This window comes from Siniperca chuatsi, linkage group LG7 (assembly GCF_020085105.1).
Source record: "Siniperca chuatsi isolate FFG_IHB_CAS linkage group LG7, ASM2008510v1, whole genome shotgun sequence".
In the NCBI taxonomy this organism is placed as follows: domain Eukaryota; kingdom Metazoa; phylum Chordata; class Actinopteri; order Centrarchiformes; family Sinipercidae; genus Siniperca; species Siniperca chuatsi.
The window spans coordinates 19,643,645-19,670,259 of NC_058048.1; the positions used below are offsets into that span (position 1 = coordinate 19,643,645).

The 26,615-nt window shown below is 40.4% G+C and overlaps 1 protein-coding gene across 7 annotated transcripts in view; it reads left to right on the forward strand.

Moving 5' to 3' along the window:
- ift80 (intraflagellar transport 80 homolog (Chlamydomonas)) overlaps window positions 1–26,615 on the forward strand; it is a 45,223-nt gene that overhangs the window by 1,161 nt on the left and 17,447 nt on the right. The window contains exons 1-9 of one of the 7 annotated variants that reach the window (XM_044201988.1): window positions 49–177; window positions 643–832; window positions 960–1,020; window positions 1,367–1,588; window positions 4,471–4,581; window positions 4,743–4,811; window positions 8,388–8,497; window positions 11,082–11,171; window positions 11,251–11,388. In XM_044201988.1, coding sequence (XP_044057923.1) covers window positions 984–1,020; window positions 1,367–1,588; window positions 4,471–4,581; window positions 4,743–4,811; window positions 8,388–8,497; window positions 11,082–11,171; window positions 11,251–11,388 — 777 coding nt within the window. In that variant the 5' untranslated portion in view covers window positions 49–177; window positions 643–832; window positions 960–983. Of the gene's footprint in view, window positions 1–48; window positions 178–204; window positions 345–389; window positions 833–959; window positions 1,021–1,366; window positions 1,589–4,470; window positions 4,582–4,742; window positions 4,812–8,387; window positions 8,498–11,081; window positions 11,172–11,250; window positions 11,389–26,615 lie in introns of those variants that run through there. The other 6 variants (XM_044201987.1, XM_044201991.1, XM_044201992.1 and 3 more) reach the window with 6 other exon arrangements.

Sequence of the window (26,615 nt, forward strand, 5' to 3'; positions counted from 1 at the left end):
TGGCGCCTAAACTGTGCTGTCGAACCAAATTCGTTACTGACGCAAGGCACCATGGAACGTTCAAAGGGCAAGGGAAAAAAACATGAAATTCAAAAAAGGGAAGCGAAGCCAACTCCGCCTCGCTCCAAACAAACGATAATCATATGACAAAAGTAATCGGACGAAAAAACGCAGAAAGTAACAATACTTTTTTACATTGTTATATATTATTTAAGATTATTATCAGATTCAAAGCCTAATGTTTCTACGTGTTCAAACGGTTGCCTGGTTACAGTAGAAGGAAGTCCCGCCCGGAGGAATAGTTTACATTTCAGGAAATATTGTTCGATGGATCAACGATTAATGTTAGTGTATTATGGTTGTAATGAGTTCTATTAATTGCATTTATTTAACATATGTCATACAGTACTTGTAAATTATTCGAAATATCCATTTTCGATGAAGCGAGGCTTGCAACTCTCGCGATAGCTAATTTTTCAAGCTGTGTATGACCCAGATTAAATGGCTACCAAAGGTTAGCTTTGATAACGTTAGTGATAAATTGTTGATAAGTGATGGCTAGGTTTCCTCTGCACTGTTTTGACTTTACATACATCCTTTGCTGGAGTAAATGATTCGCATCCATTGCTGGTTGTCCCACAGTCAACTCGGTAACGACAGAACGATGTCTGTTTTTACCAAACAACCAAGTTAACGATACAGACAAGACTCGGGGACATCTGAGGATTCGCGTTAGCAACAGCGGAAGGTACCGTAGCAACTGCAGACGCTAGTTTCAGTCACCGTTACAGCTACCAGAGCATGCAAACAGCTGAGTCGCCTAATTTACGGGGTAGGATTCATAGTTTCATGGTTTGGGTCTTTTATATTGTTTCTTTTTGTGTGTTGGTTTGACATTAGTGTGATCAACTTTAATATGAGAGTTACTATCACTAACTGACAATTTCTTGTTCGTTTAGGGATCAACAGAGCAAATATCCACCATGAGATTGAAAACATCGCTGCTACAGGAACCCAAACATATCCTTTTTATAATGTCGTTAGCTATCTAGCCTTGTATTTGTGTTTCTGTGCAGCTCAAATATATATTATGTAACACAACGTCAAAAACTTTGCTATTGTTACCATTATTATTGTTAGCACCACTAGAAGTAGTAATATAATTGTAGTAATTGGTTACTTCCTATTGCTTGGCTTTACTGAATACCTAACCTGTACCAAATCTTGAATCTGTTCATTCTTTTTTTTTTTTTTTAGAAGACCCTCTTTATAGCAGAAGCCAGCATGGCATTTCATACGATCAACTAATAGACATACCCTAATAATTCGCCTTGATCCTTGATCACTTTCCTTAACAGCAGATCACATAAGGAACTTGTGAGTTGTGTTGGCTGGACCACAGCAGATGAGCTGTACTCATGCAGTGAGGACCACCAGATCCTGAAGTGGAACCTGCTGACCAGTGAGACCAGTCTCCTTGTCAAATTGCCAGAGGACATTTACCCCATAGACCTACACTGGTTACCCAAAACCGTTGGTGGCAAGAAACAGAACCAGACTGAGATCTTTGTCCTTACCAGTACTGATGGCAAGTCTCTTTATATATATCTAAAAATCTAGGAGGACATAAAATGTACAGGGAAATAAAATTATTTAAACAACATTATGTTGATGTAGAATTGAAACTGTCATATGCTTATTGAACTAACTAAAACATAATAACTGGTAACAGTTTTCACTACTCTCTGGCCTGCCTCTGGCTTTTTTTTCCTCAGCTCCTCAGTTTTTATGCTGAGTAGGATGATAGTGTCTTGCTTGAGCATTAGAAGAATTAGGCGACAACTCAGGAGTTATTCTTCATATTCATCACCACCAGTTTGATACTTGTGCAGTAAAACCGATCTCGCTCCAAACTGAAAAATCATTTTGAGGGAAGCATATTAATTTTTAACAATTTCACTTTAGGAAAAGGATTTTAGTATTGCACAGGATTCCCACGGTTGCTTGAAATCCTTAAAAGTTTGTGAATTTGAGGGGAACAAATAAAGGCCATGGAAGTTTTTGAAAATAGACATAAATAGACATGGGTCATTGAAAGTGCTTGAATTTATATATTTTGTGCAAGAACATAAATTGAAGTTCTTTTGATATTTTGTTTTTTTTTTACTTAAAGTAACATCACTGTAACACATGCAAGCCTCTCTCTCTTTAATTGTTGTCTGTGAGCTTATGTAAAGCCTGCTAGTCCTTGAAAGATCCTTGAATTTGATCTTTAAGAACGATTGGGAACTATGATTGCAATAAAGAGAATCAGAATCAGGTTTATTGCCAAGTAGGTTTACTCATCAAAGAAATTTGCTTTGGTATTTTGGTGCATGACAATAAACATAGTAAGTAGAAAATATAAAGAAAGGTACTACAAGTCAAGAAGCATAAATAGAAATAGAAAGTTGACAATAAGATGTTTAGATTTAGATTATTATAAAACGTATACAATATGACTGTTATTTAAATGAAAGTGCTGTGCAGGGATGTGCAAAATATCAAGAGTGAGTCCCTGTCTGCTTTAACTTTCATTAGGCCTTCAATGTCAAATTACTAAAGGTGGATTTTTGTTTTACATCTGTATATTTGTAATACTAAACTTGGAGACATGCATCTACATGGCCTCTTATGTGTCTTCTTCGGCCTATATTAGATATAAACACACATAATATGGATGTACTGTTATGGCAGGCAATGTGTGGTCACAACACTAATGGCAGTGTAGGGTTGCATAAACACACCCACAAACTGAAGCAGCAATTTTCTCTGGCAGACCAGAGAGTAGTGAAAACTCTGTTACGATTCACTTTTGCAACATACTTCTGCTTCTTGCCTTGTTACAGTGAAATAAATATCAGTATTTCTATAGTTGTTGCTTGAAACTAGTTTTTGTTTTTTAATGAAAACAAAAACATGAGAATCACACAGTTTTATTCTTTGTAACTTTGGTATGCACTGAATGTTTGTCGCAAATTTTTAAATCTGGATTCTGTACAGGGCATTTAACATTAAAGAAACAAAGGAGATCTGTATGATATAGTTTAAAAGGAAGCAGTCCAACAACCAGGGTTTTTTTTGGGTGGAGGAGGACTCTATATTAACGTTGTGGCTTTTCCCAACCTTATTTGATTAGTCAGCCTCCATTTCCCTTGCCAGCATATTAAATTAGTTTTTTGAATAGTGAATGTGCAGTTTGACCTTTTTCCAGTTAGAAACATTGTATGAAAAATAAGTTTTTGTGTGATATTTTATATTGCTATTTTCTGTCTCTGCTTTCAAAGCTAAATATTGAACATCTAATTAATAAGTATACTTCATTATTTTGGGATGCCTAATATTTCCCCATGGCTAAGCATAATTGTAGATCTTAGATGCGTCATTTGCCATTCTACCAGAAAGGATATTGCGTGGAATGGAAGTAGATTTGTCCCAAAGAGGACCAAACTAAGCATGAAGGAAATCGCTGGGCCTTCTGTATGGATAACAGTCCGTCAGTCTCATTCTCTTTTACCTTGTGGAACTACAATGTGGCGTCATAATAAATTTCACACAGATGTGTCAACAGGAATTTCTCAACAAACCATATATAAATAGAAGTTAAATAGCAAAGGGTTAACGTGTTATCATGATAAGATATAAAAACCACCTCCCAGATAACAAGCAAACAAACAAATCAGCACACAAAAGCATTGCACACACAATGTTTGTCTGCACAGATAAGGACTGCTGCCGAGAGTGCACATGTAATAGAAATAGAAATTATATTTTTAAAAGAGTCCTTCAGTACAGCTGTACATGCCTGTTATACTCACTACCTGCTGGACCAGTGACATCCACTTTTGTTGGGATGTCCAAATTTAGAAATGGGAGAGAGCAGCAGCATGCTGATTTGCAGTTTTAAGCCACCAGAAATTACATAGAACATTCTGAATTTTTTAATACACACTGCCACAAAGTATATGTTAGGCTAGCGTCTTCAATAACTGTCTCCATGCCTGATCACCCTTCGTGTCTAGCAAATAGAAAATTGCCCTAATTCAACCAACAGAAACCCTTTAGTTTCACTCATCCGCTTTATGTTATAAGTTTGTAATTTAGCTGGGAGGAGAAAATATAGCTTTGTTGCTAATTGTGTGTTGGGGGTTGATACTTGTAAGTGTTTTAAGCTTAGTAAATATTTTCTCCTCACTGGTTTTCTGGAAGAAATTGTTCGGCCCATTTGCCTCACGTAGCAACTTGAATCACTTAGACTTATGAAACCATGGTCTCTGTAGTCTGTATCGAAGAGACCACGGAGAAGAGACATCCACATAGTAGTCAGTGAATTACAGCAGACACTAGTGTTGCTTAATTATGTAGACTGTAAACACCCAGGCCTAGAGGGTAGAATTGCCATACAGTGAGCCTCCTTTTGTCTCTTTACAGGGAAGTTCCACCTGGCCTCCAAGATAGGGCGTATTGAGAAGAGTGTTGAAGCACACAAAGGAGCTGTTTTGGCTGGAAGATGGAACTATGATGGGACTGCTCTTATCACAGGTAAAGATAATAGGGACAAATATATTTTCATTGCCATTTAACAAATACTGGTTTAATCTGCCTGCTATTAAAATTTAATCGATAATTAGAATTTTGTGAATTCAGTTGTTTAAATCTTTATATCCCTGAGGTCCATTTCATCTGTTTTTCTAATAACTTAGCTGGAGAAGATGGGCAGATCAAGATCTGGTCAAAAAGTGGGATGCTACGCTCAACACTAGCCAGCCAAGGTAAGGCTAAAGGCCCTTGCTTTACATTGCTAAATCTAAGATACACATATTTATCTAGTGCTTGTGTGAAACTGCTATCCATAGTTATATATGACCACTCAACCAACAAAATTTTTATATGATCACTGAACCAAAAATTTATGAACAAAGCAGAGCACATACATTTATTCTGCACTGTGTACAATTTTTGCCGGTTTAATCAGTTTAATCTTTCTGCATGCCAGTGTGTGAGCACTATTTACACTTGTCCAAATATGATTTCCTGGAGAAAGAAATTCAACACGTTATTGTGTATATTTAACATAGAGAGTGTTTGTGATGTTATGAAAAACCAACAGAATGGTGAGTCTTTCTATAGGATATTGCATCTCATCACTCTAGTAGGTAGTTAGCAGCCAGCTAACAACAGTAAATATTAAACCTTTAAACATATTGTTTTAACTTGAATTTGAAAAATATTCAGCCTTAAGCCACTCTTTTGTACTTACAAAGCTACACATGGAAGCTGGTACACTGTTCACAGTCTCATCTGCTGTTATCAGTTATCAGCTAATCCATCATGATAAAGTAACTTGTGACCAATTGTAAATTAACAGTAGTAATAATGTGAACCCTCAGTGTGTGCACACATGTACACAATAAGGCTTAGAGCTGTATATGCAAGGTGGTTATAGTCCATGCCCTCCTCTATATAAATCTTAATTCACATAATTTGAATGTCAGTGTGAGAAAGAGGCGGTCAGTTTAAAGCAGGTCACATCCAAAACAGCTGCCAGCCAGCAGCAAAAGCCACGTGTAGCCAGTCACTGACCAAACAGCTGCAGGCGTTTAGTAAACAGAAACACAACATACCGACACCAATTACACCCTCTCTGTCTCCCTATTTGTATTAATATTGTGCTTGCATTATAAAAGTGAATGTGTGGTTGTAGCCATAGATATAAAACACTAGATGCGTCGTTACTTCATAACTCATGGGATAACCGTCCGCCATCTTACCTGGGTATTGTTTACAATTGCCACCTATGGGCAGCAACTATGGTTGTCGGCTGTGCAGCACCTAATTGCTTTACTAAAAGGACCAAAGAGACCAGGGATTCTGGCATCACTATCCACAAGTCAGTATACAGTAGATGAAAGATTTATTTTTTACATATGGGTCAACTAAAACTACCAAAAGTTAGTGAACTAGGTAGCTTCACCGTTAGCTACCAAGTAACGGACCAGCTGAGTTCTAAGTCAAAGTTTTTGCTGATTGCTAGCTCTCATTGATCTGTTAGTTAAACAGATAAGTTACAATGTTAGCTACGCTAACTTAGAGCTCAAAAATAATGTTTAGTAATATTAATGTTATAACAGAATTATTAATATTACCCTAACATTTGACTGCTAAGCAGCTGATTCCGTGCCCATCAAGTGTAACGTTAAAGTAAACATGCAACATGTTAATGACAAGGAGTGAAGTGCTCGTCTTCAGCAAGCCAGCTACGTTACATTCTAGACAAAAAGTGAAGCCCAGGCAAATCAACCAACAGCAACGTTAGCCACATCCTTGACAGCAACACGGAACTCCAACCAACCACACAGATAGAGAGAGAGAAATATATCTTGACTTATGTACAATTTATGACATTAATAAATATATTAATATATTATAGTAGGTGTGTTTCTCTCTTGTGTTTCTGATTGTAATTGTCTGCCAATATAGACCATAATACTGAATCTATTTAGGATTTCTACACAAAAGGTATTGTTTAATGTAGTATATTAGCCATTCAGAATACCAAAGACAGTTCTTACATATTAAGTTCAGGCAAAATTGAAAAAATAAAATCATTGTCTGCGATATAAATGCTCAATTATGAGATTATCTTCATGACTGAAAGCATGATTTGTTCCCTTGGGGCTATAGTAATCAAAATTCTACCCGAATCTTTGTTTTTTTGGTTCATTCTAGACAGGCGCAGTTGTCTTATGCTCATTACTTTGAATAAAAACTGTACTGGTAGAAAAATACAACGATTATAAAGACAACATAAGCCTCTTTCACCATAGGTTCCAATTACAGCAAGTTTAAAACTGGACCCAGGTAAGATGGCTGCCACATGGTGCCATCCAGGAATGGCAAGTCATTATGACATGTCACATCTAGTGTTTTATATCTATGGTTGTAGCATTCATAAGCTTGTACCGCACATGTTCGTGTGTCTGTGCTTGTACACTTGCGGAATGATCTGCAAGATTTGCTTTTGTGTTGAAGCCGCTTTTTTACTCAAGTCATTTAAAATGACAGTCAAGGAGGAAATGTTTTTTTCTCTCCTTGGCTGTGCGATTGTGTTAACATGCATGTGGCGTATGTGTTGGGCCTATTAGGATGTAATTGTGCTCAGTAAAACCAAAAGCAGAGTTAGTCTTCTAGTTCTATGCTTTTTTATTAAAAGCACCATAAAATTTCAAAGCTTTATAGGAGTAGAGTTTTATTAAAGCCATAAAAAAATGACTCCTAATGATACATTTCTCTATCAGGCATTCACATTACAGATGGCTTACTTATTAATTGATTCATCGTGCTGTTTGACTTATTAAACGTTTCTTCTCAGTTGTGGGACAGAAAAAAGATGGGGGGGTAGATGAAAGTTGGCTTCTGGGGAAATGGATGGCACACTCCTGCTGAATGACGGATGCTGTGGAAAACCTGGCAGGGGAACAGCAATTCAGCTCCAGTATGTAGGAACATTTTTCCTTAGCTGGCTGTGTGGAGAATGAGCTGCTGGGTGGTGGGCTGGCCAACAGACCTACAGATTTGTAGAACACCTGGGTATAGTAGCATTGCCACAGATAGACACCATCCTCCACATGGCCCTCAGATCGCTGCAGGTGTTGCTTCTCTTCAGAGCCTACAACTCCATACACACACAAACACACACACACATGCGCGCACACACACACTACAGGAGCAGGCTGTTAATCTTGGGTACTATGACCCATTTTAAGAGAGAGAGCTCTACAAAGAGGTTGGAAGTTAGTGAGTGAGAGGGAGGAGAGAGGAACTTGTCTCAACCCCTCTCTTCGTCTTTGTCAGATTTAGATCATGTGACCAGTTGGTATTTGTGAGAAACCACATGCACCTGGAGTGGGGTTAAATGTCAGGCCCTCTCTCCTCCACACGTGCGTAGCCACAACCCAACTCATAAACACACACATTTTCCCTCACACACACACACACAGACACACACACACACACACACACACACACACACACACACACACACTTGTAAGCACAAGTGTAGAGGTTAGGCAGATTTTCTCAGCTGCTGCGCCTGCAAACTAAGTGCTGTTCCATAGGCTTAATGAGATGAGATCTCTGAGGGAATCTCTATCCTAGAGATTTTGTTTATACCAACTCCTAATTTGTCAAAGAGAGAAATTAATACACACACAATTTTAATTCACATATTTTAAATATTAAGTAAGAGGCAGAGTCCTTATATATTAGGTGCCCAGGCCATTGCTCTTGGCTTAAGGTTAATACAAGATCTCATCTTCTGTGTACCTGTGTTTCTGCATGTCTTCAAGGGTCTCCTGTGTATTCTGTGGCCTGGGGTCCAGACTCAGACAGAATTCTCTACACATCAGGAAGACAGCTAGTCATCAAGCCTCTGCAACCCAGCGCCAAAGTCATACAGGTACACTAACTTTATGTATTCTTTTAAGAGGTAAAAATCTACATTGGTTACTTAAAATTTTTCAAATAAGTCAATGTTTTGAAATATGACCTTGTAACTAACTCTGTTAATGACTCAAAAGTCACAGTAATTGAAATAAAATCAGTCAAAACTGTTACTAGATGAATCACATGGATCACCGCTCCATATCACACTACCTTTGTTATGGTCTATACAGGCTCTTTTTTTCTAAATAGAAAGAATAAATAGGTAATTGTCAATGTCAATGACTTTTACTGTATTGGCTACATTGGCTATACTTGATGTGCCGTCGTCATGATATGCTTACCTTTTAAAATGATTATTTAAATGAAAAATAGTTTTTCAATAGTGTCTAGGTCAATCACTCAATATCAACTCTGAGAATTTCTTTTCTTTTTTTCCAAAAAGATTTTGGTGAGTTAATTACTTAAAATTATCATGACAAACAGGGGTAAATGGAGCACCCCCCTTTTTTCAAATTAATGAGGACATTCCTCATTTCATAAAAATATTCATATTAACACTTAATACAAGTAAATTATTTCACTAGTTTTCAGGTGGGGGACAATTATTTCAGCGCTTAGCACACCTACTGAGCACACCATTCAACACCATGGACGCCATGAACGCAGCATTTTTGTTGCCGGGTACTTTACGAAGGAAGGAGTACGCCTCCTGGAGATCCGACTTTCTCTTCAGCATGACAGCTAACCGTTAGTATACTGACGAGTTCTGTCAGAAAGAGCCACACGTCATAGCCTATGATGATTGCCTATGACTCATAGGCTAGCAACAACGACACATTGATTGATTAACACACACACTGACAAATCAGTGTTGAATTCAGATGCGTAGTGCATTGTTTATGTTTTTATATTGGGTTAGATAATAATGAGTGGGACAGAACATGAACAGAACATCTATGTAAGCGCTGAAAACAAGTATGATATTATAATTATTATTTTAATTGTAGTAAAAAACAAGGACAGTTTGGTAGTGAATGTTGAAAACCAGGACATTTTAGTGTTTTACAGATATTGGTCGGGACTCTAGGCACCCAGCTTGAAACCAGGATGTCTGGTCACTGTCACAATATATGTTATGCAGAGGTTGTAATTTTGCTTCTTTGCTGTGAAAGTGGCTATCATTTAGCTGTGTGCCATATGTCAGAGGCAACACGCTGCTGTGTTATCCAATGCCTTTCTCCACTGAAAGATTTGCAGGATCTGGACAGGAGTTTCTGCAATTTCTTGGTATTTACTTCTGAGTGTATCTTTACACAATACAGACAGAAAATAAATAGATTTCTTTCTTTATTGGGGCAAAATTTCACACACCAAGTTTCTATAGTAATGTAACACAGTAACCCTACAGTTTTGCTCAGTGTTTTAATTTGTATTTTACCCTTTTTTGTCCGAGTTTGTGGCTAGATTCATTATCTGCTTTGCCACATATATAGTATATATAATATAATAGGCAGTATCTTTTCTGTTGTCGATATCTTTGTGTGATAGTTTTTATATTGTGTGTGGATTTTACTTATAATTTGATCTGTCACTAGTCCCTTTGCCTCTTGTCAGGTCTTTGTAAATTAATCTTGAGATTCATTGATTTGCATTGCTATATAAAGGCTAAATAAAAGGAATAAAATGCAATAGATCTATATGTCTTTGAGTGGTTCTGCATTAAGGAAGGGTGCAGCACTGAGGACCTTGCACACCAGTGAGTATTTTTCTTGTCCATGTATACGTTTGTTTATTATTCTTCTTTAAGCCGAATAGCGCCTGGGACCTTAGATAAACAGTGGAGGGTTTAATGTGCGCCTTCTCAACCCTTTGCTCTCATTCAGCTATTACCACACATGCATGGGCAGGCACAAGCACACACACACACTCACACATACACACACACACACATCCAACTTCATCACCTCTCCCTGAGACCCCCTCGAGACCAACTCAGTGATACGAGTTGAACCTGTGTGGGCTCAATCTGAATAGGTCTACGTGCGTCAGCCGAACAGGGTTAAACATTGGTTGGACGTTGCCTGGTTTGGGTATCTGATATGAAAGGGGTCTGACAAGCAGCTTCCTGTAAAGGACCCCCAAAAGATTCTCTTTGACTTTTGCCTTACACAGACACAGATCCACAAAACACACATGTGTATGTATTTATATGCGTTTCCCTTGGGTGCATGGAGTGCGCAAGTGGGGTACAAAGAATAGAAGATAGAGTGTAGGCATGTAGAGAGAGCAGGTAGATACTGCTGGTGACAGGCTTTCTGCTCTTTGTTACACTGTAACACATACTGTAGAGAGTAAACTCTCAGTTAGGCTGATATGAGACATTTCATAAACTTGTAACTGTGTGCAAAACCAAGAATAAATGCCACTCTCTCTGGAGTTTACTCTCTTTTTTTGACTCAGTAAAAGTGGAGGGATTTATTAGAGATCTCTCCCCTTTCTCTTCAACAAAAGGGAGAAGTTATGTATGGATAGCATCATTATGTTTTGCTGACATAAAATTGTCTTCTCTCCTTGTCTCTCCCTTTGTCTCTCTCTAGTGGAAGGCTCATGATGGGGTTGTTCTGAAGGTGGACTGGAATTCAGTCAATGACCTCATACTGTCCGGTGGAGAAGACTGTAAATATAAGGTGGGTGAGTATGCTGTTAGACGTCTTGGGGGTGTGTTGAATTGTTTTTTACCTTTCAAACCATGTCCTTCTTCAACAGGTATGGGACAGCTTTGGCCGTCTGCTTTACTCCTCGTCGTCTCATGACTACCCGATCACCTCTTTATCCTGGACACCAGATGGAGAGGTGTTTTCTGTGGGCTCCTTCAACACCCTGCGGCTCTGTGACAAGACTGGAGTAAGAAAACCCTTTTACTCTCCATCAATACCTTATTTTTGAATTGTTGTGTCCCATAATTACTCTACCAATAGAATGTGAAGTTATTCGATCACTATAGTGGGATGTCAGCAATTAGCAGCTGTAGAAACTCAGAACTGTTCATATGGGAGAGGTGGAGTCCATTCATACAAGTACAAGTTCACTCTCAAGTGCTCTTGCATTAACAGTCCAGTTAGTCGTCCTCAGTCTAATACCCCTTTCACACATGACCAAGGACTGTTAAAACTTTGATGGCAATCGTGCCGTTATGTGACAAGGTAATGGATGCTGCTTGTCAGTCGATAAAATTATACCGATGCAGGTTTAAGGGGCAAGTATGCTCTGTCAGAACTGCATGTTGGATGGTCGAATAGCTTCGGAAACCCCCTCCCCCCACACCTTTCCGGTGTCGGATTGGGGGGGCTGTGTACAACCATTTCTGTAACTTTCTCAAAATCGACTATCCGACATTCACACCAACTTGACGCCATGATTGGCCAGCTGTGCAGAGGTGAGAGAGGAGCCAGGGTTTCAACTTCACTCTTTTTTTTCGTTCTTGACACAGCTATTTCTGTCACTTTTCATGTGTACAACCGAGTGCACAACTATGAACGGCTTCCAGGAGAGACTGTCTGACAATGTGCGCCGTTACCCCCATATTTAAACAATATTGCATCTTCCCCCTCTCTGCTTTTCACTCCGACTTCGAGTATAGCCGCCTGGAACAACTGTAAACACTGTATTTCCGACGTGGTTGGACATCTATATATATATGTATATGTGTATATATATATATATATATATATATATATATATATATATATATATATATATATATATATATATATATATATATTATATATATATATATATATATATGTGTGTGTATATATATATATATGTGTATATATATATGTATATATGTATATATATGTGTATGTGTATATATATGTGTATGTGTATATATATGTATATGTATGTATATATATGTATATGTATGTATATATGTATATATATGTATATATGTATATATATATACATACACATATATATATATATATATATATGTATGTGTATATATATGTGTGTGTATATGTATATATGTATGTATATATATCTACATGTGTATAGGTATATATGTGTGTATATATGTATACATGTATATATGTATATATGTGTATTTATGTATATACATATGTATGTATATATATATATTATATATATCAAAACAAAATGCAAATATGTTAACATTATGCATTCAGCATGCTAGATGACACAGTCATGCACAAAATAAAATAATGCATGCACTTTGACACTATACAAATCTCTGATCTTGAACGGTTTTTGAGGACATAGTGAGGTAAACCATTTTGGACTAACTAAATACACTTGAGCAGTGTATTTCTGACATCAGCCCTTTGATGTAACATTGGTATAAACCATTGCACCCCAAAAAATAAGAACTAGACATTAGAATGCCTCTGAGGTGCTGAAGTGACCAAAAAACCATCTGACCTCAGTTATAAGCAGCTGTTGCTGACAACCTTTGAAGAAACTATGCAACTGTAGAGCTTTGGGGTCCATGTATTTTCCACATATTGTACACTTCTGTTTTGTGTATTTTATTTTTATTCTCATCTACCAATATGACATTTATGCTTTGCAGTCAGTAAAGTCCTTTTCCCTGAAATATACAGTATCTGTGGTACACTGTCAGCTTTTCCAGTGCAGTATGGTTTATATTGTGCAGCTCACTACAGGCCTTATGCTTTCTATACATTGTTCATCTCTGTAAACCACATTAGGCTGCATGCCACATGTTCTTGTTACCTGGTGCTGATGGTAACTGGAGCTGTAATGAGAGGGGAAATGAGAGAATGATGAATGCTAATTGTTGTTTTATTATTGCTGAACGTTTGGCCAGGAACAATATTACTAGTTCCCTGCTCTGCCCTCATGGGACATTTAGGGCTTCTTTGAGTTTACGTGGAGACGTCAGTGTGTTGCTGTTTCAGACCCGTTGTAATGAAAACAAACAGCCAGGGCTGTTTTTTTGTGTGCTGATCACCAGGCATTTCATGCTCCATTTTGATTTAATTAGGATCAAATGGCTTTTTTTCTGGAGCACTAAAACAAATGGGCTGGAGAGAGGTCTGAGCCAACACATATGTCTTCTCCAGAGGGGTAAGGTGTGTGTTTGTATGTGTTTTGGAGAGATCACATTAATATAATGTGTAGAGTATGAACATCCAACGGGAGTCTGGGGAAATCCCTTATCCTTTACCTTTACTTTTGGTTTTCTGAACCAGCGATTTCAGTAGTTTTGGGGAAAATTGCCAGATTATAGCCATGAGCTGATGAAATCATTCAAATGAAGCTGGTTTGTATCCATTTTCTTTGTGTAAACAAAAATATAAATGATTGTGCTATTAAAACTATAACAGACAGAATTGAGTACGACTTGCTTCTTTATTTTTTGAAATGACCCGATTCACCTTGCGTCCTCCCATTGTGGGTTTGTTTACGTGGTTGGTTTGTTCCATTGTTTCGTCATTGCACCACTTGCTTTGCTGTGGTGTGTCTTGGTTAAGGCAGTGTCATGATGATGATAATTAGGATGATTATGGTTCTGCCCTGCTCTAACTGGAGGAAGGGTATGCTTGCCTTCTCCTCCCTAAGCCCCTCAGAGGCAGTGTGTACTGTAGTGGGTGGGAGGCTTGCTCAAGAAGAGGATGGGGGGGGGTGGCAGAGAAAAAGAGTTTAGAAAAAAAAAATCCCCCTCAAAGGTCACTCCATCTGAGTGCTTTCTATGTGTGAATTCAGACATTCACTCCTCTCACGCCTAAGTTATTAAAACTTTAGAAAAGTATACAAATGCACATTTGGTCACTGCACTATAATTACTGTAATCTCATTGTGCATGTGAGTTTACACACAAACACAGAAGCCATTAACCAATTACAAAGGTTTTACCTGTGTTGTTGCTGTGGTTTGTTTGCGGTGCAGTAAGGGTTAAGCAGTGCAAAGAGTCTTTTCAGTTACTAGCGTGACTAATGGGAAGGAGTTTCATTCTGTATCTGCTACAATGAAACCTTGCACTTTAACGTATTGCTGCTGGCTCAGCAGGATCAGTCCCGCGCATTTAACCCCTTCACCTCCCGTCCAGCTCGGCTCTCCTCTTGCCCCAAAATTCTCAAATCTCTCCTACTCTTTTCCTTTTTCTCCTCCAGATTTTCTTCCTCCACGCACCACAGGGCAGATGTAGTGTGTTACCCCCCTCATTATCACTGTGGAGGGAGGAGAAACGCACACAGACACGCGCACACACACTCACACAAGTTTACATCGAGGCAAAAGTACAGAGAAAGCAAAGTCTTGTAGTTCCAGCAAGCCACCCATGGACTGAACACAAAGTTTGTTCTGATTTTCTTTTCCATAAAGCATCAACATTTGGTTATTATTGAATACATTATTGAATTAATAATACATATTTAATTATTTTTGTTGCAATTTTGTGGAGTTTGGAGTTCTTGTGTGTGGAGTACATTTTCTCTTCACGGGAGCTTTAACAGGACACAAGGCACAAAGAGGTTCACTGTCCCTTTTACAAGATTTGGGAGAGACAATAAGTCAGTGTCTGTCTGTGTGCCTGCCATAGTATATGCATGTGCCCACATGCCTGTGTGTGTGCGTGTGTGTGCAGCCATTGCCGTGCAAATGTGCCTGCGAGACAGCAGTCTATTTACGAGGCGCTGCAGCTGGTGTCTAGCGTCTGGACCCTGTCACGATCCCTGACACTGTCACTGGCTAACAAGTAGGACTCATTGTGCCAGGCGAGCACCCTCTCGCTTCTTTTTTTCTCCCTCCCCCCCTTTCCTCCCCCTTCTCTTCCCTGCGCTTGTTTTTTCTCTCTCCACTGTACACCCCTGCTTACATATATAAATGTAATAGCTGCTTGGTTTTGCTTTTCCAATTCCTGTGCAATATTCGATTCCCCCCCCCACCACTTTTTTTTTTAAACTTTCATGGGTTGGTGAGAAATCATGTTATTTATGTAACTTAAGTTTCGCAGATTTTGTTTGGTCAGTGTTTTAGAAAGCTGATGCTAAATGAAGAGAAATTTCTACTTTCTTAGAGGACAGACAGACTGCAGGACATTGTCCCAAGAGCTGATAGAATAATGTTTTGCTCAAGGTCACATAAAAAGGGCATAATCTTGTAATCAAGAGGGCTTGAGCACAGTTTCTAGGTCAGATTTTATAATTATTTCATTATCCTACCTTATGGTTTGATGCTCATTCGGGACTCAGCGGGCATTCAAACTGAAAACAACCCTGTGTTAAAACAATGCCTTGCTGGATGACATAACATTGCATTGTGGCAAAAGTTGAGCCTGGTTCAACTTGCCGGATGACCCTGCATTTGCCAGACAGGCCTCATTCAAAATGAATGAGCAGCATGTGTTTTTCCATGCAGGGCTAATGTTGATCAGAACGGGGCCTTAGAACCAGGCCCCACTGAACTTGATTACTACTCCCCTCCCTTTCCTGGTCTGCTTTAACTGAGGTCTTACTGAAGACGTGGCTGAGCTTAGCTCTGGTACGATCCAGGTTCCTGTCACACTCCTACCGATAAGCCAGTGTACATCTTCCCTATTCCCCTCTCCTCTCCGCCCCTCTTCTTTCTACTCCCCCATTTGTAGGTTATACTCAACCACAGGCAATGTAGTTAGGATCATCAGATGGTTTTAATGTTAGCTTCAGGCTGAGCACTATTTCTTACAGACATCATTTTGATGTATAATAGCTAAAATGTCTTCTTCCTAGGGGTGTACGTGCATGCAGTTTTCCTTCCACAATGTGATAACAGCTGTAACCCTCACAAAGTTATAAACAGTGGTGGCTGGCCAATAGAGGGCGCTAGGGCCCTGGCCTGCTTGAGCCTCAGCCACAAAAAAAAACATTACTACTAATTATAATATTAATAAATTAAACATTGTCAATATTTGTGTGTTTGAAATATGGAATGCAAACAGTAATATGTCTAAAATATGATAGAAAATCATCTGCGCAACATATACGCTTTTCCTACACGTCCCCTTTGCGTGGCCTCATGTTTCAACAGCTCTGGTGCGATGGAGAAATTGCCCACAGGAGGCGAGTCTGTGTAGTCGTTTAGCCAAAGATATGAAGTATGACCTATAATTTAGCAAATCGGCGTCCTCAAATCTAATCCGAAAAGGGCGATTATTTTATCGACCCAAAGTGAGCCACTAGTAGTAGGTCAGGACCTTCTTTTACACAGTCTATGGTCAGGACCTCTACAGGCGCCATTTTAACAACATGACGATGGCGAGTGCGATCACTAACTTACTCCTCCAAAACCCAACCCTAACTCGGTAAAATCTCCAAGATCCATTTGAGAGGAGAACTTTGGCGGAGAAACTACAGGTGAATGAGCTGGGCCCAGATCAACCTGACCTCGCAATCAGACAGCAAGCTAGCGAGAAAGGGTAGCAGTGTATGCAAGGCTTCTCTCCTCTTGTAGCTGGTACACCAGAAAGGCCTGGCTTAGCTGGATGCAGTCATGCTAATGCCTTATTTCGCTTTCCGTGCTTTTTAAACAATGGGGACAGATCCAGAATGGACAGTTAAGGGAGTGAGGGATATGAAGCACCTGTCTGAGAAAGTAAGGAAACATGAGAACACCAGGACACACATGGATGAATTCTGTCAAGCTAATGTTAGCCACCTTAGGCACAGTGAACATCGCTACGCAGCTGGACGATGGCCACAGGATCGCGATGAGGAAACACAATGAGGAGGTGGATAAAAACAGGCACATTTTTATCCAAAATAATCGATTGTGTGAAGTTTTGTGGGGCTTTTGAGTCAGCCTTGCTAGGGCATAACAAGACTGACTCCTTGGACAACCCTGGCATTTTCAGGGGATTGGTGGATTTTGTTGCCTCCCTAGACATTGTGCTGGAGAAGCCCCTTGACGAAAGGCGCGTCAAAGACGGTACAAAACGAGCTGGATTACATTCTGGAGGAAATAAAGAGTGCTGATTTTATCTCTATTCAAGCAGACAAGACGACTGACATTTCCACCCACTGCCAGCTGGTGCTTGTGCTAAGCTACATCGACGCCAGCAGTAACATACAACAGCACTTTTTCAAGTTCATTACCAACCAGAATGCAACCACCGACACCATCGCTAAGCACCATACTCCCAAATGGACAATGAATAACCAGGTATCAAGCAGATGAACTCAAACTCTGACTGGTAGTGTACATTTGTTCATATTCAGCCCCAGTGTGCATAGTTGACATTTTAAAACAAATCTCAAATTATTACATGTGTTAGAGGTCAATTGATATTTAAGATTGTTTATGTTGTTATTTTGGGTATTTCCTTCTGTTAACTGTTTTGTATTGGTTATCAGGGACCCCACAATTTATTTTTGAGTACAATTCAATTTAATTAACTTGTGAGAGAGTTTTGAAGCAGAAGTTTGCTGGAGTTTGCGCTTTGGAAATGCGCTTCTGGTGTGAACAGCCAGGCTACTGCTCGCTGAAGAAATTACCTAGCATGGCGCTTTGCGGTGCTTCCGCCTCCTGTGTGTCCCCAGCATTCGACTATGTGGTGTCAGGGAACATTTGAAAGCAGCTCTTTTATGGGCCTAAGTCCTCATTCAGTTTGATAGTTTGTAATTTGATACAGGGGGTGAAGCTATCTCTACACCTCAGAGCACTTGACTCCCATGCTTATGTCCGTTCAAGTTTCTGAATAGCAAGTTAAAACCAATAAATAATGTTTACTTATCCTGATCTTTACCTCCATATTGGTTTCCCCAATAAAACAAGGCCTATAGGGGCATCTCAAGAAATGAACATTTTCTGTTACATGTTTTATATTATATTGAATTCGCCAGTGTGGGTGACCAAAATAAGATGTACTGATGTGTTTGTCAAAGCGTTACTTACTGCTTTATTTTATGTTGGAATAAAATAACTGTTAAATATTTAACTGCAAAGTAGTAATTCCTTTTTGATACATTCACTTTTTTGCATTAATGTTAAATCATACTGGGATGTTTGCTGAAATTGATTGGATATGGCACAGCTCTACCTAGAAAGCTTTCCACCAGCCGCCACTGGTCATAAATCATGTATCAAAGTTATAGGTCATAATGGCAGCATTGTTTTCAAGAGTAGGATTTGTAAGTGTAAAACCACTGGTATCTACTTGTGGATACTGCCTGTTATTTCATCCAATGGCCAGATGGCCCTCATTCATGACAATGATTTACTATCTCTAGCAGTGATTTTCTGCCAGCTCCACTGTCTTTGAAAAAAACTGCTTCTTCCCTTATCTGTCTATCCACCCTGACTACTTTGTGCCTGTGCATTGGTCTAACAGCTATTCTGTATTAACTTAAGTGGAAGATTGAGCTACATCATTTTCCTTCCTCTTTGTCTGATGTTGTCTCTTTGTCTGTGAGATACAAGCACGCTTTCCTTTTTAAAGAGGGAATTCTCCCATTTTGATAAGTGTAAATCCCTCTCTATCTTTCCTCCTTTTGCTAAACATGCCTCCCTCCTCCCTGTGTCAGGGTGTGTTGGACTCCCTCATGCTTATCAGTGCTCCCCCTCTTGGCTCCCTTTCCCTCCTGCCTTCCCAGAGGCCCTCTTTACCTCCCTTTTTTCTGGGTGAGTCCGGGGGGTCCCCTTAGGATCTTTGTGAGCCTTGCTCAGCATTGCCACTCTGGGAATGGGTCCATGTCCAGCTGGAATCACCATCGCTCCTCTCTCTCTCTCTCTCTGTTTCTTTCTCCTCCCTTCCCTCTTTAACATGCAGCCTCACTCTCTATAGGATCTTTGTCTGCTATCCTTATAGCTGCCAACCATTATATTCTCTCAGAGAGTCTATCACTCTTGACTGTCCATTAGTCTGCCAGTCTTCTTGTGGTCTTTTTTAAGGCTCTTCTTAGCTGTAGACTCTCATCCTCTGTGACATGCCACCTTCTCCCTAATTGCCAGACTTCAGGCTTCCCTGTCTTCTGAATGAGTCCCTCTAACAGTTTTCCCCCTCTATCGTTGGGTTGCATATACCTGAGCCTGTGCTGGCAGTTTGCTGCCAACCGCTGGCCGGCCAACATCTGGAAATTGCTGCTGCTGGAAGAGAATAAAACGGCCCAGAGTTCTGGTCCTGATCGTGAACCACTGTTAGTGGAGCATGAAAAAGCAAAAGAAACCACTGTAGATTTATTAGACTGCAAGCCTTTATCTGTTTTCATCACATTAGGAGGGGGGTGTTTAGTACAGTATAGTTCAGATGGAGAAAAATGTCATTGCAAAAGGGAAAGGCAGTAGGAGAGACAGACACACACACACATAAGCCCCTTTTATACAGCCTGTTCAAGGCGGGAATGTTGAGCCTTTATTCCGCCTCGCTGTTCTGTATAAAACATACAAACATGGAATGGGGGTGCATTGTTGTTTCGCCGTTAAAACAGCAGCAGAGGTAGTACAGAGCTGGATCAATGTCTGTCTAAAATGGGGGAGCCGGCAGGACGGGACACACACTAGACGCTGACGCTGTTGTTACACGTCACGCCTCTTTTGCTTCCGGAACGCCGATATGCTGTCTAAAATCACACACTGGGGCAGCATTATGCCGACGTTGTTTGGTTCAGTGTAAAAAGCAAAGCAAAGCTGTCGTAATGACGGGCTTCTTTACGGCAGTATTGCGGGATCTTTGTTTAAAAAGGGCTATAGAGGATGGGGTGGAAAAACAGCTGGGGGGGGTTACACTGGAGAGAAGATGAAAAGTACGTCAAAGTGAAATTATTTGCACAAGTCTGACAAAGAAAGAACATGTGCACATGAGAAAAGATGGTGACTGAGTGTTTGTTTGAAAAAAGATGAGTAAGTTTGAGAGTGTGAGTGTGTCAGAGAGAGAGAGAGCAAGAGCGAGGGAGCATTGTCAAACAAAGAGAGTCCTGAGTCAGCAGCTGAGCAGTTTTCTCCCCAGGCAACTGGGCAGGGCCACTTCTCTCTCTCTTTCTCTCTCTCTCCCCACTTGCTTTACCCCTCCCTCTCTCCCCTTACAAATCTGTGCTTTTGCATGCTATTTCTTGCTCTCTGCACTCATCTCTCTGTTCTCTCGCTGTCGTAAGCCTGCTCCCTCCGTACACTGTGAACTGGTAGAAAGAGACCACCACTTCTGAAAAGGGCAATTGGGGTCTATGTCACCCTTCAGAGGTCTCTTCCTCTACCATTTTCTCTTGTGTTTTCATAGGAATAATTTTACTGATTCCTTTTAATAAACTTTTGAGGTTGCCAGGCCTGTTGAAGCCTGGTTTAGAGTGTGTGAACAGCATACAACTGTAAGATGCAGTACTTACATGTAGACTTAATCTATCATCCCAAGGAGCTCATTAGTTTCCCTACCAGAATGTGAGGATAATGGTTTCTCCTTTGTATTCCAGGTCCTTTGTGCCGAACAGGCTTTGGTTTTCTGTGTTGCTGAACTTATTCTGGCACACTCTGTGGAACAGTGTATACTAAGGTCGTTCTTGCAGATGATTGACCCCAATTTTTTTGTGCGAGCGCATGTGTGTGTGTGTGTGTTTGAACCAGTGCCTGTGTGCGCAAAGTGGGTTAGAGTAAAAGGCACTTGTTGACATGGTAATACTTTTACACCTCTCTAGAGTTCGGCTAAAGGCTTGCCTTGTTGGAAACCAAAAGGAGGGGAGCATTAAAAAGAGCTGAGAAAAGAGAGCAGTTGGAGGGGTGGGGGGCGGGGTAGTGTGGAACTGTCCAATATATCCTGAAAAGTTGGCCTAGGCAGTGAGGCTTGGAGGATTGGTCTCCATAAAAGATGGTGGTTTCTCTTTCCCTCAAGTTTCTCTCTCTCTCACTCTGCTCTCATCCCTCTCCCTTTTTTTCTTTACTTTGCCACCCCTCCACCCTTCCCTCCCCCCATTGCTGGAGTAAGCGTATGACAGTAAGACAGTGCCCTGCCAGCCCCTCTGGCAGAGTCATCATTCTTAGTGGCCCTAAATCACTACCTCCACTAGCTAGACAAACATGTCACACTCACAGAAAGAAGCAGAAAGAGAGGAAAGAGGGATGAAATTGTACAAGGAGTGGGGGTGATACTGAGTGACGTAGGCAGGGAGCAAATAAAGGGCTTCAGTGGTGCACACAAATAAGCTAAAGCAGAGCATGTGTGTAACTGGGGTATCACTTCAAGCTTTACTGCCAACCCAGAGTTCATTAAGAGCTGTTATTGAGGACTAGGGCTAGGCTGGAGGCAATGGACCAAGGTCCAGAAAAGGATTATTTGAAAGGGTTTAATTTTGGCTGCACCCTAGGGTTCCTCCCCCCTTCTGTTGGCTTCCACATAGATCAGAATGGTGCTATGCTTTGACGTTGACTAATTTACTGACTGGCTCCTTCATTTGGTATAATTTGTTATATATGTTTGCCTCCACCGAGAAGTAATGGGCTTGTCATCACATATGCGCAGATATGCACTTATCCTAACGTGTGTGCTTGTATTTCTAGGTGGATACCTGTGTTTGTTTAAATTTTATGAAACTATTATTCATGGGCCAAGGTTATTTTCACATTATAGAAGATTAGCCAAGATGTAAGGATGAAATTTAGACTAGCTGTTATCAACAGGTATTACATAACCCACTGAACAGTTTTGGGGGCGTTTGTCAGTGTCTTCCAAAATAAACTCTCTGTGTCTGTAGGGATCCCATAGAAAGTTGTCTCGGCTCATTGGCAAATTTTTTCAAACCCTTCAACCTGAGTGTAGGTCGTTAGATGCACTAAGTGATCCAGTATATCCTAGACCTGCCATCAGTCGTGTACTAGGTCCATTGGAGGGTAAAGGGTATTATGTGCTGTGCCATTTGTAGCATGCCAAAACACAGTCAACTACCCAAATTACCTGTGTGTGTGTTTGCAAGCGCATGTGTGCATAGTTGGTGCTAATAGAATTCTGCTGTCCAGCTCACAGCTGTGTCCTGCTGATGAGTCCCAGGAGGCCCCAGCATGTGTCTATGGTTACTATGTTGAGGCTCCAGCATGAAACCATGTGTAGATCATTACTCTCTCTCTCTCTCTCTTCACCCCCCCCCACTATCTTCTAGTTTGTCTTGCTCCCCCTCTCTCACCTAGCCCTCTTTCTCCCTCTCTCCGTTTCCCCTTGCACTGCCAAAGCTCCAACTTGTGCCACTCTACACTCGTCCCAGGCCCAGCCTCTGTATCTCTTTAGCTGAGCCAAATCTCTCAATACAGAGATTTGCAGAGCTACTCTCACTGGCCTATGTTTGGAAATGGGCTTATATGATAGCTATAGTTATTGTGTGTTATTGCAGAGTCAGGGAATGCAAATGGTTTATTGTGCAGCAGGCAGAAAAAATACAAAGTGCTGGTCAGTTCACTTAGTGTATATTAGGTACTGTTACCTAGTAACAGTACCTAATATTACTATAATACCTATATAGTAACAGTTGAAAATTTACATACATGAAATTTGCACTGTACTTTATACATCATTTTGACACACACTTGCACACATGCACACAGTTCCTTTGTGAAGTCAAGGATTGACATGTGCCACTGACAGTGGTCTTGAAAAAAACCACAAACTTTTACAAATAGTACAGGGATTGGTTAAATGTTCTATAGTTCTTGCAATTGCAACCTCACAAATTCCACAAAGAACTGCTTTTTGCTAATTTCTTTAGAACTTACTTAAGGTAGTACATCAAAGGTTAAAGGTTGAGTTTAAAGTTACATCTCATGTCACAATACATTTCTTGTGTATAGTTACATTTAGAGCACAATTAAATAAAGCTCCCAGGTGATTTGTGAGTGTTGACTGTGTGCATGTAGCTGTGTGTATATGTGTGTGTGTGTGTGTGTGTGTGTGTGTGTGTGTGTGTGTGTGTGTGTGTGTGTGTGTGTTAATCTCAGTGTGATTAGAGAAATTTACGGTGGGAATACACAGGACGCAGAAGTGCCGCGATGTGCCGTGAACCACCCCGAAGCGTTGCCCGCTTCCTTTTGGTGCCCATGTTAACCAATTAGGTTGTTCAGACAGAGCGCTTGCACTCAGCAGTGGTAGTTTTGGCGTCTGGTCTGTTTTTCTGCGTGCCGAGTGAATCTGGCAAGAAAACACACTGATAATCTATGAGAAACACTATACATTGATATTATATATGATATCAATGATCTGATTCTGATAAATAATATCCCATGCTTGCCAACCCTTTTGATTTTTCTGCCCCTCTCCCTCCTGTTCTGCTGGAGTGATTTACACCCCCCCCCCATTGTGTTTTTTAAATTACGTACTTATTCCACATAATTGTCAGTTGTCTCTAAGCAGAGAGCGAGAGAGACGAGCAGGGCCTGCCTGTGTTTGTGTGCCCCTCCCCCGCCGATCATCGCACAAGGTGAACCTTTTAACTTAATTGTTGCAGAAGAAGCGACGCCCCGCAGAAACACATAGAGCTTTAAGTTATAAATTCATGAGGTTATTATAAAGATCAGCTTTTGAAAAGAGCAAAGGGGCAGAATTGCTTGTTGACCAGTGCGGAGAAATGCGCTTCTGGTGTGAACAGCCAGGCTACTGCTCGCTGAAGAAATTACCTAGCATGGCGCTTTGCGGTGCTTCCGCCTCCTGTGTGTCCCCAGCATTCGACTATGTGGTGTCAGGGAACATTTGAAAGCAGCTCTTTTATGGGCCTAAGTCCTCATTCAGTTTGATAGTTTGTAATTTGATACAGGGGGTGAAGCGTTAATTTAAAGCACAACACATTAGGTCCTCCTCATTTTCCTCCTAAAGAGCATCTTGATAATTTACCATGAAAAATGATTTGTCTTCAGGTACTGTTTTCAGACTTAACCATGTGTACGCGCACATGTTACAAAAATGACTTAGAATACAGTCTTGGTAGCATTATTGCATAAACATATTGATTACTTACATAGAAACGTAGAGTTAACTGTCACAGTATAGGGCGTCAAATACAGAGCGATGTGGCATTGCACTACATAGATGATTGACAGTTGAGTAAAACTGTAACTCCACAGTTAAACATACACATTAATTTACAGGTAGTTTGGTTCATAGTAACAGCATCATCTCTAGAAAAGGTGTGGTAATTTGGATCGTGTAGTCCATCAGTTCTCAGCCACACATAGGTCTGACCAGTCCTGGACATAGGCCCAGCTTGTCCTTACCCTAATAGTCAACCCCATCCCCCACAGAGGGGTCAGTGCAAGCTGGCATTTACAAGGCCTCCTAATCTGCTGAGAGATTGATTAACCCTCATCCAAATCCACATCCTCCTTCCCTCAAAACAAATGGCCTTGTTATCAGTTTCACTCTCTAACACTTTCATCTTACAGAATTGGTTTGGGAATGGGTTTTATCTTGAAGAGTAGATTTGTGCCAGCATTTTCATACATGTCTATGGCTAGATAGTTGCCCATATATGTCTAGTGTCCATTAAACTCAGATGTGTGTTGTGTTCACTATGTGCAGGGAGTTACACTCTGTACCTGCACTGTCCGGTCCTGTCCTGCACACAGACACACAGGTAAACTGAAGCCAGCTGGCTTTGCAGAGAGTCTGCCATCTGTTCTGATTTATGTAAGACTGTTAACCCTGGACTAGGTTGGCTCCCACTTGCCCACTAGCACAGTGATAAACTGACAGAGAAGGTAGCCCTCATTTCACCAATGTACAACATGTACACAATGTTATAGGCTTGAACAATCTGGGGTTTTGGTGGCAATATCTGGTATGTAATGATGAGATAAAGCAGTACTTTTACCACTTGTAGCAAAATTATAATTTCATGTTAAAAACTGTTGTGACAGTGGCAGATAGAACAGTCACATATAGATCGTCAAAAGTAGGGCTGAAAAAGATATCATTTCAATACTTTGTCTGCAGTATACATTACAACAATAAAAGTTTAAACATTTTACCAGATATATGCAGCTTGGTAACTCTATTTAGAAAGATAGAAGGGTCATTCACCATGCAGGCGGAATTTTGTAACTTTTTGTTTGTTCTCTTTTGTTGGGGAAAGTTTCTCCATATTCATGGGATCTGGGATGTTGAACTGGGATCATGAACTTTTTATACCAAGGCCCAGCAATGTTGTAGCTGCATAAAATGCAGGTTTTTAGCAGTGCCATAGACTCAGGTTGACCCATTAACACTAATGGATGTTACAAGTTTCTCCTAGATGCTTGCTTCAGTGTGACAGGAGTGTTTGAGATGAAGGGCTAGAAAAGCATAGAAAGTCTGGAAATCTCATGCCCCCCTTCTGATTAGCATGTTGTTGACTTGTATTAGGGCTGGGGGGAGCAGAGAGCGGTCAGGGCAGACATATTTAATGCTTGTGAAGTAATGGGGCTGAATCAGCAGATAGCTCCACTGGGAGCCATTAGTGCAGACATGTGTCATTAACCCTTTCCCTGGCCCGAGCTCCACCCCCACTCCCCTCAGCCTGGGCCATGAAGATAGAGCACTGTTTCAGGTAGTGCAGATAGAGAGAGGGGGAAGGGATAAACCAATGGTTCAGATATATGCTTTAATTTTCTCCTTTGACTTTCTAATGTTTTCCCTGCTCCCCTCTCAGTCTGTGTGCTTCTCTCTTTTTCAGTGCTTTGTTTTCAAGATACCTTTTGCCTGTTCTGTGCGTGTTGTTTCCATCAGTGTTTCATATACTTGGCCAGTCTTGCATATAACCTTGTCCAGAGTAAGTTAGAATAAGGGTGTTTGATAGAGTTAAAGTTATGCTCCACTAAAAATCTCTATTTTATATATTAAATACTTACACCCTGTAGGCTTTAAAGGTGGATGTAAAAGGAGGGGTATATCGGCTGTGGTCTGCATCATGTCAGTTACAAAGAATTCTATTAATTTTCACTGAGTATGTGTATGAGTATGAGACTTTTTCACTGAAGTATCAAAATGTCCATAGACTCCTGCAGCATAATCCACATTTTGGCTATCCAGCCATATGTGCAATATGTTCTAAACACATATTTTGGCCAATATATGTCTGAATGCACAGCTTCCATTTATAGCTGGCGAATTAAGTTGTTTGTGACAACCGGAAACAGCTCACCATGCAAGGTACAAACTTGATACTTTTACTTTT